This window comes from Macaca thibetana, chromosome 1 (genome assembly GCF_024542745.1).
Source record: "Macaca thibetana thibetana isolate TM-01 chromosome 1, ASM2454274v1, whole genome shotgun sequence".
In the NCBI taxonomy this organism is placed as follows: Eukaryota; Metazoa; Chordata; class Mammalia; order Primates; family Cercopithecidae; genus Macaca; species Macaca thibetana.
The window spans coordinates 126,706,104-126,721,231 of NC_065578.1; the positions used below are offsets into that span (position 1 = coordinate 126,706,104).

General features: G+C 45.8%; 2 protein-coding genes across 15 annotated transcripts in view; both read left to right on the forward strand.

The window, feature by feature from the left end:
• The window catches only part of UBAP2L (ubiquitin associated protein 2 like), a 340,775-nt gene that overhangs the window by 290,194 nt on the left and 35,453 nt on the right, over positions 1-15,128 (forward strand). For 11 of the 12 annotated variants that reach the window (XM_050752642.1, XM_050752681.1, XM_050752683.1 and 8 more), the window contains 5 exons: positions 878-988; positions 10,874-11,042; positions 11,482-11,577; positions 14,288-14,333; positions 14,751-14,863. In XM_050752642.1, coding sequence (XP_050608599.1) covers positions 878-988; positions 10,874-11,042; positions 11,482-11,577; positions 14,288-14,333; positions 14,751-14,863 — 535 coding nt within the window. Of the gene's footprint in view, positions 1-877; positions 989-10,873; positions 11,076-11,481; positions 11,578-14,287; positions 14,334-14,750; positions 14,864-15,128 lie in introns of all 12 variants that reach the window. The other variant, XM_050752678.1, reaches the window with a different exon arrangement.
• The window catches only part of HAX1 (HCLS1 associated protein X-1), a 169,270-nt gene that overhangs the window by 114,289 nt on the left and 39,853 nt on the right, over positions 1-15,128 (forward strand). The gene's annotated exons all lie outside the window — the stretch shown is intronic.

Genomic DNA, 15,128 nt, shown 5'->3' on the forward strand with positions numbered 1-15,128 from the left:
GAGGTGGGGTTTCACCATGTTGGCCAGGCTGGTCTTGAACTCCTGACCTCAGGTGATCTGCCTGCCTCAGCCTCCCAAAGTGCTGGGATTACAGGGGTGAGCCATCGCACCCCGCCTATTGTAGCCCTTTGGATAGATACTTAGTTTGGAAATTTTATCTTAATTTTAACCTCTTGCCTGTTGCTGATGCCATTTTGTAGAAACTGAGCAGTTGTGGATATAGGAAATGTGGAAATTCATGCTGAAGCCTGTGTGTTTCAGAGTTTGGTTCTGTATTTGATGCTTAATTGCTTTGTAAATACTTTTGACCTCATCCCTGAACCACAGGTGTTAATATTTGGCTTTTGGAAATAGAATACCAAAATTCTCCGTTTTCCTTTTTTTAGGGGTAGGGGTGGTTCTGGAAAACCTGCTAGGCAAATTCTACATCCTTTTTCTTTCTTTCTTTCTTTTTTTTTTTAAATTTTGAGACGGAGTCTTGCTCGGTGGCCCAGGCTGGAGTGCAGTGGCGCGATCTCAGCTCACTGCAACTTCTGCCTCCTGGGTTCAAGCGATTCTCCTGCCTCAGCCTCCCAAGTAGCTAGGCTTACAGGTACCCACCACCACACTTGTATAATTTTTGTATTTTTAGTAGAGACAGGGTTTCACCATGTTGGTCAGGCTGGTCTCAAACTCCTGACCTCAAGTGATCCGCCCACCTCGGCCTCCCAAAGTGCTGGGATTATAGGCATGAGCCACTGTGCCTGGCCCTCATCTTTTGCTTTTTAAACCTGTTTTTTTCAAACTCAGCTGATACCGTTTCCCTTCACCTAGTTTCCTTTCATTGGGAGTGTGAGCATAAGCCTGTTCATGATGGTTGCTCTTTTTTCTCTTTCAGTTGATTGATATTACAGGAAAGAACCAGGATGAATGTGTGATTGCTTTGCATGACTGCAATGGAGATGTCAACAGAGCCATCAATGTTCTTCTGGAAGGAAACCCAGACACGGTAGAGTGCTTATAGAGTGTTCTAGGACATGGGTCCTCAATTGGGAGGCTGGTAATATTCTAAAAGTAGCAAGTGGCAACACACCTTAAAGCAGAGCACCTTTTTCTCGAAGTAAAGTTGGGAACTTTCTTGGAGATTGTTCACCACGGGTTACAGATACTTAAAATTTATGTGTACTACATTCTCTTTATGAGGATAATGGTCATAGGAGAAAACAGTGAAATCAGTCTCTGCTAATTGGCCTGAAATAAATTATTTATTCCAGGCTAGTGACTTGTTTTCAGGCTGTGGGGTTAGGCTGAATTAGAGGTGCGATTTGATAGCCTTGGATATTGCTGTTGAACAAAGTCACACACTATATTTGATTCTGGTTTTGGTTTTGTTTTTTTTCCTATTTATTTATTTATTTATTTTGAGACGGAGTCTCGCTCTGTTGCCCAGGCTGGAGTGCAGTGGCTGATCTCAGCTCACCGCAAACTCTGCCTCCCGGGTTCACGCCATTCTCTTGCCTCAGCCTCCTGAGTAGCTGGGACTATGGGTGCCCGCCACTGCGCCCGGCTAAGTTTTTGTCTTTTTAGTAGAGACAGGGTTTCACCGTGGTCTCGATCTCCTTACCCGCCCACCTTGGCCTCCCAAAGTGCTGGGATTACAGGCGTGAACCACCGCACTTGGCCTTTTTATTTCATTTTATTTATTTTACATATTTGATTCTGATATCAGGACATTCCCCTCAGTATCAGCTTTGCATTGCACAATACTGTTTCATTGCCTGAACTTATTTCTGTTGAGGTAGCAGAGAAACAAGCTTTGTAGCCTGCTGACCATCCCTGGAGATGATAGGGGATATCTTGGAGGATCTCTTGCCCTGAAATTTAGACAAGTTGCTTTCACTTCTCCTTCCCACTTCATGAGAATTGTGTTTTTGTGCTTGTCTTATGTTTGTAGCAAATTGTAATCCTCTGACTGCCTTATTAACCTTCAGAATGTTCCTGCAATGCTTACTAGAGAAATTTTGTTTTTTTAATAAGCAGTGTATTATTATTATTATTTTGAGACAGGGTCTTACTCTGTGGCCCTGGCTGGAGTGCACCGACATGCTGCAACCTCCTTGTCCTGGGCTTAGGTGATCCTCCCACTTCAGCCTCCTGAATAGCTGGGACCACAGGCATGGGCCACCATGTCCAGCTGATTTTCCTATTTTTAGTAGAGCCAGGGTTTCTCCATGTTGCTCAGGCTGGTTTCAAACTCCTGGGCTCAAGTGAGCTGCCTGCCTCGTCCTCTCAAAGTGCTGGGATTATGGGTATGAGCCACTGCACCTGGTCCAGTGTATTACTTTGAAATCATTTTCATTCATTGGGTGTTATACTGGGGCTCTTTGGTTGGGATAGATATTAAAATTCATCCTTAGAGATAACAACTTTTTTTTTTTTTTTCCTTGAGTCAGAGTCTTGGTCTTGTTGCCCAGGCTGGAGTGCAGTGGTGCGAACCTGCTTTCTGCAACCTCCACCTCCCAGGTTCAAGTGATCCTATGCCTCAGCCTCCGGAGTAGCTGGGATTACAGGCATCTACCACCACACCTGGCTAATTTTTTTTTTTTTTTTGAGATGGAGTCTCTCTCTGTCTCCCAGGCCAGAGTATATCCCTGCTCACTGCAAACTCCGCCTCCTGGGTTCAAGCAGTTCTCATGCCTCAGCTTCCTGAGTAGCTGGGACTACAGGCATGCACCACCATGCCTGGCTAGTTTTTTGTGTTTTAGTGGAGACAGTGTTTCACTATGTTACCCAGGGTGGTCTTGAACTCCTGAGCTCAGCCAATCCTCCTGCCTCGGCCTTCCAAAGTGTTAGGATTACAGGTGTGAGCCATGGAACCTGGCCTCAGATACAACAACTTTCTGATACTACAGAGTCACTCCAGCTAAATGCAGGAGGTTTGTCAATTTCTTTGAGACAATGGGAAATAATAATGGAAAACTGTTAACAACAATTGAATTTAAGTTGGTGGATTTTTTTCTTCAAAAGTGTAGTCCTGTATTAAATTTTACACTATTGACCTTATTTGAATATTTACTGTCTGGTCAGTCAAGATATAATGCTTTTGATTTGTTTTGGGTTTACTCTAGAAGAATTGTCTCTAGATTTTATGGGGGGAGCGAGGTGGGGCTATTTATGTTTTTTTTAAAGTCTGAATGTTTTTTCACATATCACATTTTATCTTACCTTCCAGCATCTTCTGTCTAGTGCTGTAAGGCTAATGTTACACAGTATTAAAAAAGAAAATAAGCTGGAGAATACAGGTTTATGCTACGAATAGACCAGCTACTAGTGAAACCAATGGGAAGCAAAGTCAGCTACCAGGGATGTTGGATGTATTTGGGTGGGTGAGATGATTTCAGAAATCTGAGGGTGCCTTTGGGAAGATAATAGTAATTCTTTTTCCTTATAGACCCATCTGGTGCCAGCAGCAGATGTGCATACAGAGGAGGGAGAAAGGTTACAGTTTCCTGAAACTTGCCAGGTTTTGAGACAGTAGCATAAATTCTAAAAGCTGTTTTGAGTCTAGCTTCCAGAGTGTTCCTGGTGTATATTTAGCTACAGGGTTGTTCTAACTTACTGTGAGCATAAAATGACCCACCAACTGTAATGTGTAATAGGCTTGGGTTGGAAGAGTAGGCAGCCACAAACTTCCAAGCCCTGGGTAGGTAGTCTTTTTAAAACAAATGAATTAAGAGTTGGGTTCTTGGCCCTGCCACCCAGGCTGGAGTGCAGTAGCATGATCACCGCAGCCATGGACACCTGGGCTCAAGCAACCCTCCCACCTCAGCCTCCTTAGTAGCTGGGACAACAGGTGTGTGCCACCACACCGGTTTTTTTTTTTTTTTTGAAGATGGAGTCTCGCTCTGTTGCCCAGGCTGGAGTGCAGTGGTGCGATCTTGGCTCACTGCAGCCTCCACCTCCTGGGTTCAAGCGATTCTCCTGTGTCAGCCTCCCAAGTAGTTGGGACTACAGGCGCCTGCCACCACGCCTGGCTAATTTTTGTATTTTCAGTAGAGATGGGATAAACATCATATTGGCCAGGCTGGTCTCAAACTCCTGACCTTATGATCTGCCTGCCTTGGCCTCCCAAAGTGCTGGGGTTACAGGTGTGAACCACTGCGTTCGGCCTATTTTTTATTTTTATTTTTTGAGATGGCAGTTTTGCTCTTGTTGCGCAGGCTGGAGTGCAATGGCTTGATTTCGGCTCACTGCAACCTCTGCCTCCCGGGTTCAAGCAATTCTCCTTCCTCAGCCTCCCACGTAACTGGGATTACAGGCATGCACCACCACGCCTGGCTAATTTTTGTATTTTTAGTAGAAATAGGGTTTTGCCATGTTGGTCAGGCTGGTCTTGAACCTCTGACCTCAGGTGATCCGCCCACCTCGGCCTCCCAAAGTGCTGGGATTACAGGCATGAGCCACTGCACCTGGCCCCAGCTGTTTAAAAAAACACATTTTGAGAGGTGAAGTGAAGGTCTTGCTGTATTTTGCAGCCTGGTCTCAAGCACCTGACTTCAAGCAATCTCCCCACCTCTGTGAAATTATTACTTTAGTAAACTACTTACTATGGACAATTGACTCTTTGTAATATGTAGATATTCTTTTATTATATACATATATATTTTTTGAAATGGAGTCTCGTTCTGTTGCCAGGCTTGAGTGCAGTGGCATGATCTCGGCTCACTGCAACCTCTGAGTCCCAGGTTCAAGTGATTCTCCTGCCTCAGCCTCTGGAGTAGCTGGGACTACATGTGCGCACCACCCCGCCAAGCTAATTTTTGTATTTTTGGTAGAGACAGGGTTTCACCATGTTGGCCAGGCTGGTCTTGATCTCTTGACCTCATGATCCACCTGCCTCAGCCTCCCAAAGTGCTGGGATTACAGGCGTGAGCCTCCACAGCTGGCCTACAATTTTTTTTTTTTTTTTTAATTTAAAACTTACCGGCTGGGTATGGTGTCTCACACCTGTAATCCCAGCACTTTGGGAGGCTGAGGCACGTGGATCACTTGAAGTCAGGAGTTCCAAGACCAGCCTGGTCAACATGGTGAAACCATGTCTCTACTAAAAGTTGAAAAATTAGCCAGGCGTGGTGGCATGCGCCTGTAATCCTAGCTACTTGGGAGACTGAGGCATGAGAATCACTTGAACCTGGGAGGCGGAGGTTGCAGTGAGCCAAAATCAAGAGCCACCGCACTACAGCCTGGGTGACACAGTGAGACTCTGTCTCAAATATATTAGAAAAATAATAAAAATAAAATTTACTATTTTAGCCTTTTTTCTTTTCTTTTTTTTCTTTCTTTCTTTTTTTAAATCCAAGACAGTGTTTTGTAATCCCAAAATGCTGGGATTACAGGTGTGAACCACCACACCTGGCCCTGTTATAATTTTAAATTTCGTTTTTTTGAACTTAAAAAACTTTGTGGACTGTATTTGATTATGCCTGTAAGCCTAGCACTTTGGGAGGCTGAGGAGGGAAGATCGCTTAAGGCCAGGAGTTCAGACCAGCCTGGCAATATGGTGAGATCCTGTCTCTTAAAAAAAAAAAAAAAAAAAAAAAAAAAATTCAAAAATTAGCTGGCTGTGGTGGCATGTACCTGTGGTCCTAGCTACTTAGGAGGATGGGGCAAGAGAATCACTTGAGAGCCCAGGAGCTGGAGGCTGCAGTGTGCCATGATCACACCACCACACTCCAGCCTGGCTATAGAGTGAGACCTTGTCTCTTAAAAATACTTTTATTGGCCGGGCGCGGTGGCTCAAGCCTGTAATCCCAGCACTTTGGGAGGCCGAGACGGGCGGATCACGAGGTCAGGAGATCGAGACCATCCTGGCTAATATGGTGAAACCCCGTCTCTACTAAAAATACAAAAAACTAGCCGGGCGAGGTGGTGGGCGCCTGTAGTCCCAGCTACTCGGGAGGCTGAGGCAGGAGAATGGCGTAAACCCGGGAGGCGGAGCTTGCAGTGAGCTGAGATCCGGCCACTGCACTCCAGCCTGGGCGACAAAGCGAGACTCCGTCTCAAAAAAAAAAAAAAACTTTTATTATGGTAAGATATTACATTAGACTTATTTTAAAATGTTAAGTACGTTCATAATGAGTGTGGTCATTACTACTATTCATTTCCAGAACTTGTTCATCATCCCAAATAGTAATTCTGTATCCATTAAATAATAAATCCTCATTCCTCCCTGTTCCCAGCTTCTAAGTAACCTCTTCTATATTCTGTTCTGTTCTTCTTTTTTAATATGTGTGCTGCCGAAGTGAGCACTTATTTTCTTTAAGCAAATCTCAGAATTGTGTGAGACCGTTCTGTTTTCTTTTTTCCTTTTTTTTTTTTTTTTTTGAGATAGGGTCTTCTGTCGCCCAGGCTGGAGAGCAGTGGTGTGATCATGACTCACTGCAGCTTCTGCCTCCTGGGCTCAAGCAATTTTCCCACCTCAGCCTCCCGAGTAGCTGGGACCACAGGCGTGTGGCACCGCACCTGGCTAACTTTGGTATGTTTAGTAGAGACAGGGTTTTGCCATGTTGCCTAGGATGGTCTCAGACTCCTGGCCTCAAGTGATCCACCCTCCTTGGCCTCAGAAAGTGCTGGGATTATAGATATGAGCCACCATCCCTGGCCCTGTTTTCTGTTTCTATTTGCCTGTTTTAGATATCTCATATAAGTGAAATCATGTAATATTTGACCTTTTGTTTCTAACTTACTTCACTTAGCGTAATGTTTCAAGGTTCATCCATATTGTGACATGGGTCAGAATTTCATTCCTTTTTAAGGCTAATATTCCATTGTACATATATGTGGCATTTTGTTTACTCATCAGTGGGCACTTGGAATTATCTGGAAGTTGTAGACTTAATACTTGATTCCCTTAAGTTCTTCAACATGCTTCCCCTTAAAGGAGGCTACTCTTTTACATGACCATAATACTATTATTAATCCTGATAAGGTCAATAATTTTATATTATCTAATACTCAGCCCATATTCTGAAAGTGATTAGATATTAAGTAGCTGTTACTGAGCACTAGGGCCATGATTGAGTTTGATGGTAAGATAATAAAGATCTGAGGCTGGGTACGGTGGCTCATGCCTGTAATCCTAGCACTTTGGGAGGCCATGGCAGGTGGGTCACGAGGTCAAGAGACGGAGACCATCCTGGCCAACATGGTGAAACCCCATCTCTACTAAAAATGCAAAAATTAGCTGGGTGTAGTGGTGCCCTGTAGCCCCAACTACTTGGGAGGCTGAGGCAGGAGAATCACTTCATCCCGGGAAGTGGAGGTTGTCGTGAGCCAAGATTGCACCACTGCACTCCAGCCTGGTGACAGAGCGAGACTAAGTCTCAAAAAAAAAAAAAAGAAAAGAAAAATCTGATAGTGTTGGTGTTTGTCCTGGAAGTTTCGTTTGTATAGGTTTTTTGCAAAAGTATGTGTAAATCGGCCGGGCGCGGTGGCTCAAGCCTGTAATCCCAGCACTTTGGGAGGCCAAGACGGGCGGATCACAAGGTCAGGAGATCGAGACCATCCTGGCTAACATGGTGAAACCCCGTCTCTACTAAAAATACAAAAAACTAGCCGGGTGAGGTGGCGGGCGCCTGTAGTCCCAGCTACTCGGGAGGCTGAGGCAGGAGAATGGCGTAAACCCGGGAGGCGGAGCTTGCAGTGAGCTGAGATCCGGCCACTGCACTCCAGCCTGGGCGACAGAGCGAGACTCCGTCTCAAAAAAAAAAAGTATGTGTAAATCAAGGTATGCATTTAAAAAAAAACTTTTAGTTTATAATGCTCGTTTTCCTGAGGAAGAGTGTTTTGCAAGGGTGTTTAGCTTATTTTCCTTACCACAGACTTTCCGTCTTGCAATTAGGAATGTATCATAGATATACATTTTTCACTGGGGAAAGTTAAATTGACTGATAACAATTTAGGAAATACAGGGAGAACACTGCAAGTAAAACCTGGATGGAAGGCTTCCTATAATCAGTATCTCTTGGGGTCAGGGCTGTGACTGTTGTTTGGTCTTCTTTTATTTTTATTTTTATATACTTTTTGAGACAGGGTCTTACTCTGTCACCTAGACTGAGTACAGTCGCATAACCATGACTCACTGCAGCCTCAGCCTCCAGGGCTCAAGTGATCATTCTGCCTCAGCCTTCAAGTAGTTGGGGTGACAGGAGTGTACCACCACACTTGGCTAATTTTTAAATTTTTAGTAGAGACCAGAGTCTCATTTTGTTGCCTAGGTTGGTCTCGAACTCCTGGCCTGAAGCAATCTTCCTGCCTTGACCTCCCGACCTCCCAAAGTGCTGAGGTTATAGGTGTGAGCCACCACACCTAGCCTTATTTTTTTTTCATTTTTCTTTTTTTTTTTTTTTTTGAGACGGAGTCTTGCTCTGTCGCCCAGGCTGGAGTGCAGTGGCCAGATCTCGGCTCACTGCAAGCTTTACCTCCTGGGTTTACGCCATTCTCCTGCCTCAGCCTCCCGAGTAGCTGGGACTACAGGCGCCTGCCACCTCGCCCGGCTAGTTTTTTGTATTTTTTAGTAGAGACAGGATTTCACTGTGTTAGCCAGGATGGTCTCGATCTCCTGACCTCGTGATCCGCCCGTCTCGGCCTCCCAAAGTGCTGGGATTACAGGCTTGAGCCCCACTGCGCCCGGCCTTCTTTTTTCTTTTTTTTTTTTTTTTTTTTTTTTTTGAGATGGAGTCTCACTCTGTCACCCAGGCTGGAGTGCAATGGCAGGATCTCAGCTTACTGCAACCTCCGCCTCCTGGGTTCAAGCAATTCTCCTGCCTCAGCCTCCCTAGTAGCTGGGATTACAGGCACCTGCCACCACGCCCAGCTAATTTTTTGTATTTTTAGTAGAGATAGGGTTTCACTATGTTGGCCAGGCTGTTCTTGAACTCTTGACCTCAGGCAGTCCACCCACCTCAGCCTCCCAAAATGCTGGGATTACAGGTGTGAGTCACTGCACCCAGCCCTTTTTTTCTTTTTTTTTTTTTCTTTGAGAGGGAGTCTTGCTCTGTCGCCCAGGCTAGAGTGCAGTGGTGTGGTACGATCTCACCTCACTGCACCCTCCTCCTCCCGGGTTCAAGCAGTTCTCCGCTTTAGCCTCCTGAGTAGCTGGGATTACAGGTGTGCACCACCACACCTGGCTAATTTTTGTATTTTTAGTAGAGACAGGGTTTCACCATGTTGGCCAGGCTGGTCTGGAACTCCTGACCTTGTGATCTACCTGCCTTGGCCTCCCACTCCCAAAGTGCTGGGATTACAGGTGTGAGCCACCGTGCCTAGCCAGCCAGCCTGACCTTTATTTATTTATTTATTTATTTATTTAGAGAAGGAGTCTCGCTCTGTTGCCCAGGCTAGAGTGCAGTGGGGCATCTCAGCTCACTGCAAGCTCCGCCTCCCGGGTTCACCCCATTCTCCTGCCTCAGCCTCCCGAGTAGCTGGGACTATACAGGTGCCTGCCACCACGCCCGGCTAATTTTTTTTTTTGGATTTTTAGTAGAGGCGGGGTTTCGCCATGTTAGCCAGGATGATCTCGATCTCCTGACCTCGTGATCCACCCACCTCGGCCTCCCAAAGTGCTGAGATTACAGGCATGAGCCACCATGCCCGGCCATCAGCCTGATCTTTTAAATGAAATTGCTGTGTGTGTTTTTGTGTGTGTCTGTAGGTAGGTAGCTATAGCTGTTTTCCTCCTAAATTTATGGGTGAGTTTAGAGAATGTGCCCAAGAGTAGAATGCTGCTCATTCATTCTGAATTCATAGGTAACTTTTGGAAACATTGTTTTCTTTTTTGCTTTATTTGGTATGAATGATGCTATAAAAAGTTGTGGGTCACTGACTCTGAAGGAAATTAGTGTTTTTTTTTTTTTTTTTTTTTTTTTTAGCCCAGGAAATAACACTTGAAAGATAAGGACCTGGCCGGGCGCGGTGGCTCAAGCCTGTAATCCCAGCACTTTGGGAGGCCGAGACGGGTGGATCACGAGGTCAGGAGATCGAGACCATCCTGGCTAACACGGTGAAACCCCGTCTCTACTAAAAATACAAAAAAAAAAAACTAGCCGGGCGAGGTGGCGGGCGCCTGTAGTCCCAGCTACTCCGGAGGCTGAGGCAGGAGAATGGCGCAAACCCGGGAGGCGGAGCTTGCAGTGAGCTGAGATCCGGTCACTGCACTCCAGCCCGGGCTACAGAGCAAGACTCCGTCTCAAAAAAAAAAAAAAGAAAGAAAGAAAGATAAGGACCAATAACTTGGTCCTTTGGCTAATATGCTTAAGTGACTGAATTAGATAGAGGTCTTTGTAATCCTCTTGGAAGTGATCCCGGCAATCTGTTTCCTATAAGTACCTTCCCTACAAAAAAGACTGGGCTCGGTGGTTCACATCTGTAATCCCAGCACTTTGAGAGGCTGAGGTGGTGGATCACCTGCAGTCAGGAGTTCGAGAGACCAGCCTGGCGAACATGGTGAAACACTGTCTCTACTAAAAATACAAAAATTAGCCAGGCATAGTGTTGTGTGCCTGTAATCTTAGCTACTCGAGAGACTGAGGCATGAGAATCGCTTGAACCTGGGAGGCGGAGGTTGCAGTGAGCCAAGATCACGCCACTCCACTCCAGCCTGGGCAACAGAGCAAGACTCTGTCTCAAATAAATAAATAAATATAAAATAAAAAATGAAGGACTTTGCTTTTGGTAGTGATGTGTATAAAATATTTAAACAGAAGTAAAAGCAAACTAATGGAAGTGTCTTAGACATGGATGCTGAGTGGAGAATGGTTAAGTCAATCAGTTGTCCCAGCTTTCATCTCTGGTGTCCTCCATATTGATGAGATATGAATGCTCTACCCTTCTATAGCATTCCTGGGAGATGGTCGGGAAGAAGAAGGGAGTCTCAGGCCAGAAGGATGGTGGCCAGACGGAATCCAACGAGGAAGGCAAAGAAAATCGAGACCGGGACAGAGACTATAGTCGGCGACGTGGTGGGCCACCAAGACGGGGGAGAGGTGCCAGCCGTGGACGAGAGTGTATGCATGGGGCTTTATCAAAACCAGCTGTGGGTCAGTAATGTCTAGACTCTAGGGATGTGCCAGGGCCCTGCTAGGCAGGACCCAAGAACCATTATATTATCCTTTTGCTTTTCTTGCCATCATCTGTTCTGAGACCTTGACATCTCTTGCATGTAGCCTTTTGTACCAACAGCCACCAGTCTGGCATGAGATTACCCTGTAGTCATTTGTAAAGTTAAATTTGACGTGCAGCTCTCCGTTAAGGCACATTACCATTCCCCGAGTAACATGTTCCCATCCTTCCAGCTCATTTTCTCTTCATTGTTTTTTTAATTCCCAATACCATATTACATACCATTTATATATTTGTATATATCTTGTTGACTGTGCTCTGGCCATCTGTGGTTTGGTTTTTTTGTTTGTTTGTTTTGTTTTTTAATTTTTATTTTTATTTCAGTTCGAGGTCAGGAAAATGGATTGGATGGCACCAAGAGTGGAGGGCCTTCTGGAAGAGGAACAGAAAGAGGCAGAAGGGGCCGTGGCCGAGGCAGAGGTGATCAGTTTGTAGGGGGATGGATACTGGGGGCAGGTTACTCTTTATTCATTAGCGGTCTGCTTTACTTTTTATTGTTAGAGGTAGTCTCACTCTCACCCAGGCCGGAGTGCAGTGGCCCAGTCATAGCTCACTGCAGCCTCAGACTCCTGTGCTCAAATGATCCTCCTGCCTCAGGCTCCCTAGTAGCTAAGACTACAGATGGCTGCCAATATGCCTTTTTTTTTTTTTTGAGACGGAGTCTCGCACTGTAACCCAGGCTGGAGTACAGTGGCACGATCTCAGCTCACTGCAAACTCCACCTCCCAGGTTCACACCATTCTCCTGCCTTAGCCTCCTAAGTAACTGGGACTATAGGCACCCGCCACCACGCCTAGCTAATTTTTTTTTTTTTTTTTTTTTTTTTTGAGACGGAGTCTCGCTCTGTCGCCCAGGCTGGAGTGCAGTGGCCAGATCTCGGCTCACTGCAAGCTCCGCCTCCCGGGTTCACGCCATTCTCCTGCCTCAGCCTCCCGAGTAGCTGGGACTACAGGCGCCCATCACCTTGCCTGGCTAGTTTTTTGTATTTTTTAGTAGAGACAGGGTTTCACCGGGTTAGCCAGGATGGTCTCGATCTCCTGACCTCGTGATCCGCCCATCTCGGCCTCCCAAAGTGCTGGGATTACAGGCTTGAGCCACCGCGCCCGGCCCAATTTTTTGTATTTTTAGAAGAGACGGGGTTTCACTGTGTTAGCAAGGATGGTCTCGATCAAGGTGGTCTCAATCTCCTGACCTCGTGATCCGCCCGCGTTGACCTCTTAAAGTGCTGGGATTACAGGCATGAGCCACTGCGCCCAGCCATTTTTTTTTTTGAGACAGAGTCTCACTCTGTTGCCTAGGCTGGAGTGCGGTGACTCCATCTTGGCTCACTGCAGCCTCTACCTTTAGTAGAGACGAGGTTTCACCATGTTGCCCAGGCTGGTGTTGAACTCCTGACCTCAGGTGATCCACTTGCCCCAGCCTACCAAAGTACTGGGATTACAGGTGTGAGCCAGTATGCCTGGCCCACCTGGCTTAATTTTTGGCTCACTGCAACCTTTGCCTCCCGGCTTCAAGCAATTCTCCTGTCTCAGTCTCCCGAGTAGCTGGAATTACAAGCGTGCACCACTATGCCTAGCTAATTTTTGTATTTTTAGTAGAGATGCAGTTTCACCACATTGGCCAGGCTGGTCTCGAACTCCTGACCTCAAGTGATGCGCCCGCCTCGCTAATTTTTAAATGCTTCTGTGGAGATGGAGTCTTAATGTCTTGCCCAGGGTGGTCTCAAACTCCTGGCTTCAAGAGCTCTTCCTGCTTGGCCTCTCAAAGTGCTGAGGTTATAGGTGTGAGACACAGCACTTGGCTCCAGGGTCGTCTTTGTTTAAAAGCAAATTAACATGAAGTCTAGTTAATTATTGAAGTCTGATGCATATATTAGAGGTTGCAGAAGGGGAGAGTGAGAAAGAAGGTAGATGTCATTTCCTCTAGTCTTTATTGCTAGTATTGTATTTGCTTGAGGACGTGGTAGTCTGAGCAGCAAAAGAACAATCTCTCTGACGTGTCTTCCTCTATTACTCTATTAGTAGTCCTACTCTATTACTGATATGTAACATGGGACAGAGAGAAAGAACATCTGATAGTATCAACCACGTTTTATTCCTGAGCTGCCTCAGCTGGCAAGGTAGTTTTTTGTATTTTTGAGGCAAGGTTTCACTGTCACCCAGGCTGGACTGCAGTGGTGTGGTCTCAGCTCATTGCAACCTCTGCTTCCTGGGCTCAAGTGATCCTCCTGCCTTAGCACCCCAAGGAGCTGAGACTATAAGCGTGTGCTACCACACTTGGCAAATTTTTGTACTTTTTGTAGAGATAGTGTTTTGCTCTATTGCCTAGGCTGGTCTCGAACTTTTGGATGCAAGCAATCCACCCGCCCTCAGCCTTTCTTCTTCTTTTTTTTTTTTTTTTTTTTTTTTTTTGAGACGGAGTCTCGCTCTGTCACCCAGGATGGGGTGCAGTGGCCGGATCTCAGCTCACTGCAAGCTCCGCCTCCCGGGTTTATGCCATTCTCCTGCCTCAGCCTCCCGAGTAGCTGGGATTACAGGCACCCGCCACCTCGTCCGGCTAGTTTTTTGTATTTTTTAGTAGAGACAGGGTTTCACCATGTTAGCCAGGATGGTCTCGATCTCCTGACCTCGTGATCCGCCCATCTCGGCCTCCCAAAGTGCTGGGATTACAGGCTTGAGCCACCGCGCCCGGCCAATTTTTTTTTGTTGTTGAGACGGAGTCTCGCTCTGTCGCCCAGGCTAGAGTGCAGTGGCGTGATCTCGGCTCACTGCAAGCTCCGCCTCCCGGGTTCACGCCATTCTCCTGCCTCAGCCTCCCGAGTAGCTGGGACTACAGGCGCCCGCCACCTCGCCCGGCTAGTTTTTTGTATTTTTTTTTTTTTTTTTTTTTTTAGTAGAGACGGGGTTTCACCGTGTTAGCCAGGATGGTCTCGATCTCCTGACCTCGTGATCCACCCGTCTCGGCCTCCCAAAGTGCTGGGATTACAGGCTTGAGCCACCGTGCCTGGCCCACCCTCAGCCTTTCAAAGTGCTGGGATTACCACCATAAGCCACTGTGCCTGCCTGGCAAGGAAGTTTTACATCAACTTTTAAGATACATCTCTCTTCTCTTTTTGTCATTCTTTCTTTAGGTGGCTCTGGTAGGCGAGGAGGAAGGTTTTCTGCTCAAGGAATGGGGTAAGTTCCATTGATCTAATGTCTTAATGTTTTTTCCCTTAAAAATTACTGTAGGCAGCCTTAACCAGAATGATCAGAATGATTTCTAGACTATATGGTCAAAAAGATGTGAGGACTTAGGACTCATTTCTTAGGGATAAACCTTTACCACCTGAATCATTACCTATATTTTATATATCTTTATTTGAATCAATACACCTGTTATTTTCTCAGAATGTCTTAGATATATGTTGAGATTATACCATGAAATTTTGGGTAGAGTGATAAGTGAGAAAAAGTAGGTAACACACAGGATTATAGAATGGGGCCATGATAGATTTGTACTAGAAAGGATGCAGTCAAGATTTTGATTCTTTCAGTTAATATTTGCCAAAGCTGCTTAGAGGTCAAAGACTCTTTAAGTTTTATTTTTTCCAGAACCTTTAACCCAGCTGATTATGCAGAGCCAGCCAATACTGATGATAACTATGGCAATAGTAGCGGCAATACGTGGAACAACACTGGCCACTTTGAACCAGATGATGGGACGAGTGAGTGACCATTTATCATTCATTTCTTGTCTCGGGGAATCTAAGGAAATAGTTTTTTTGTGGTTATAGTTACATTAAAATGTGGAGGAATAGTATTTGGTTATGGAGATAGGGTGAGAAAGGGCTGGCAATTGTATTACTATGTGTACTGTTTATGTAACGTGCATATGGGCACATTACGCATGCTATTTCAGTTAATGCTGCTTTATATTGTATGAAATAGTTGTTATTTATCATCACTTTCCAGATGACAAAACTAAGGCTG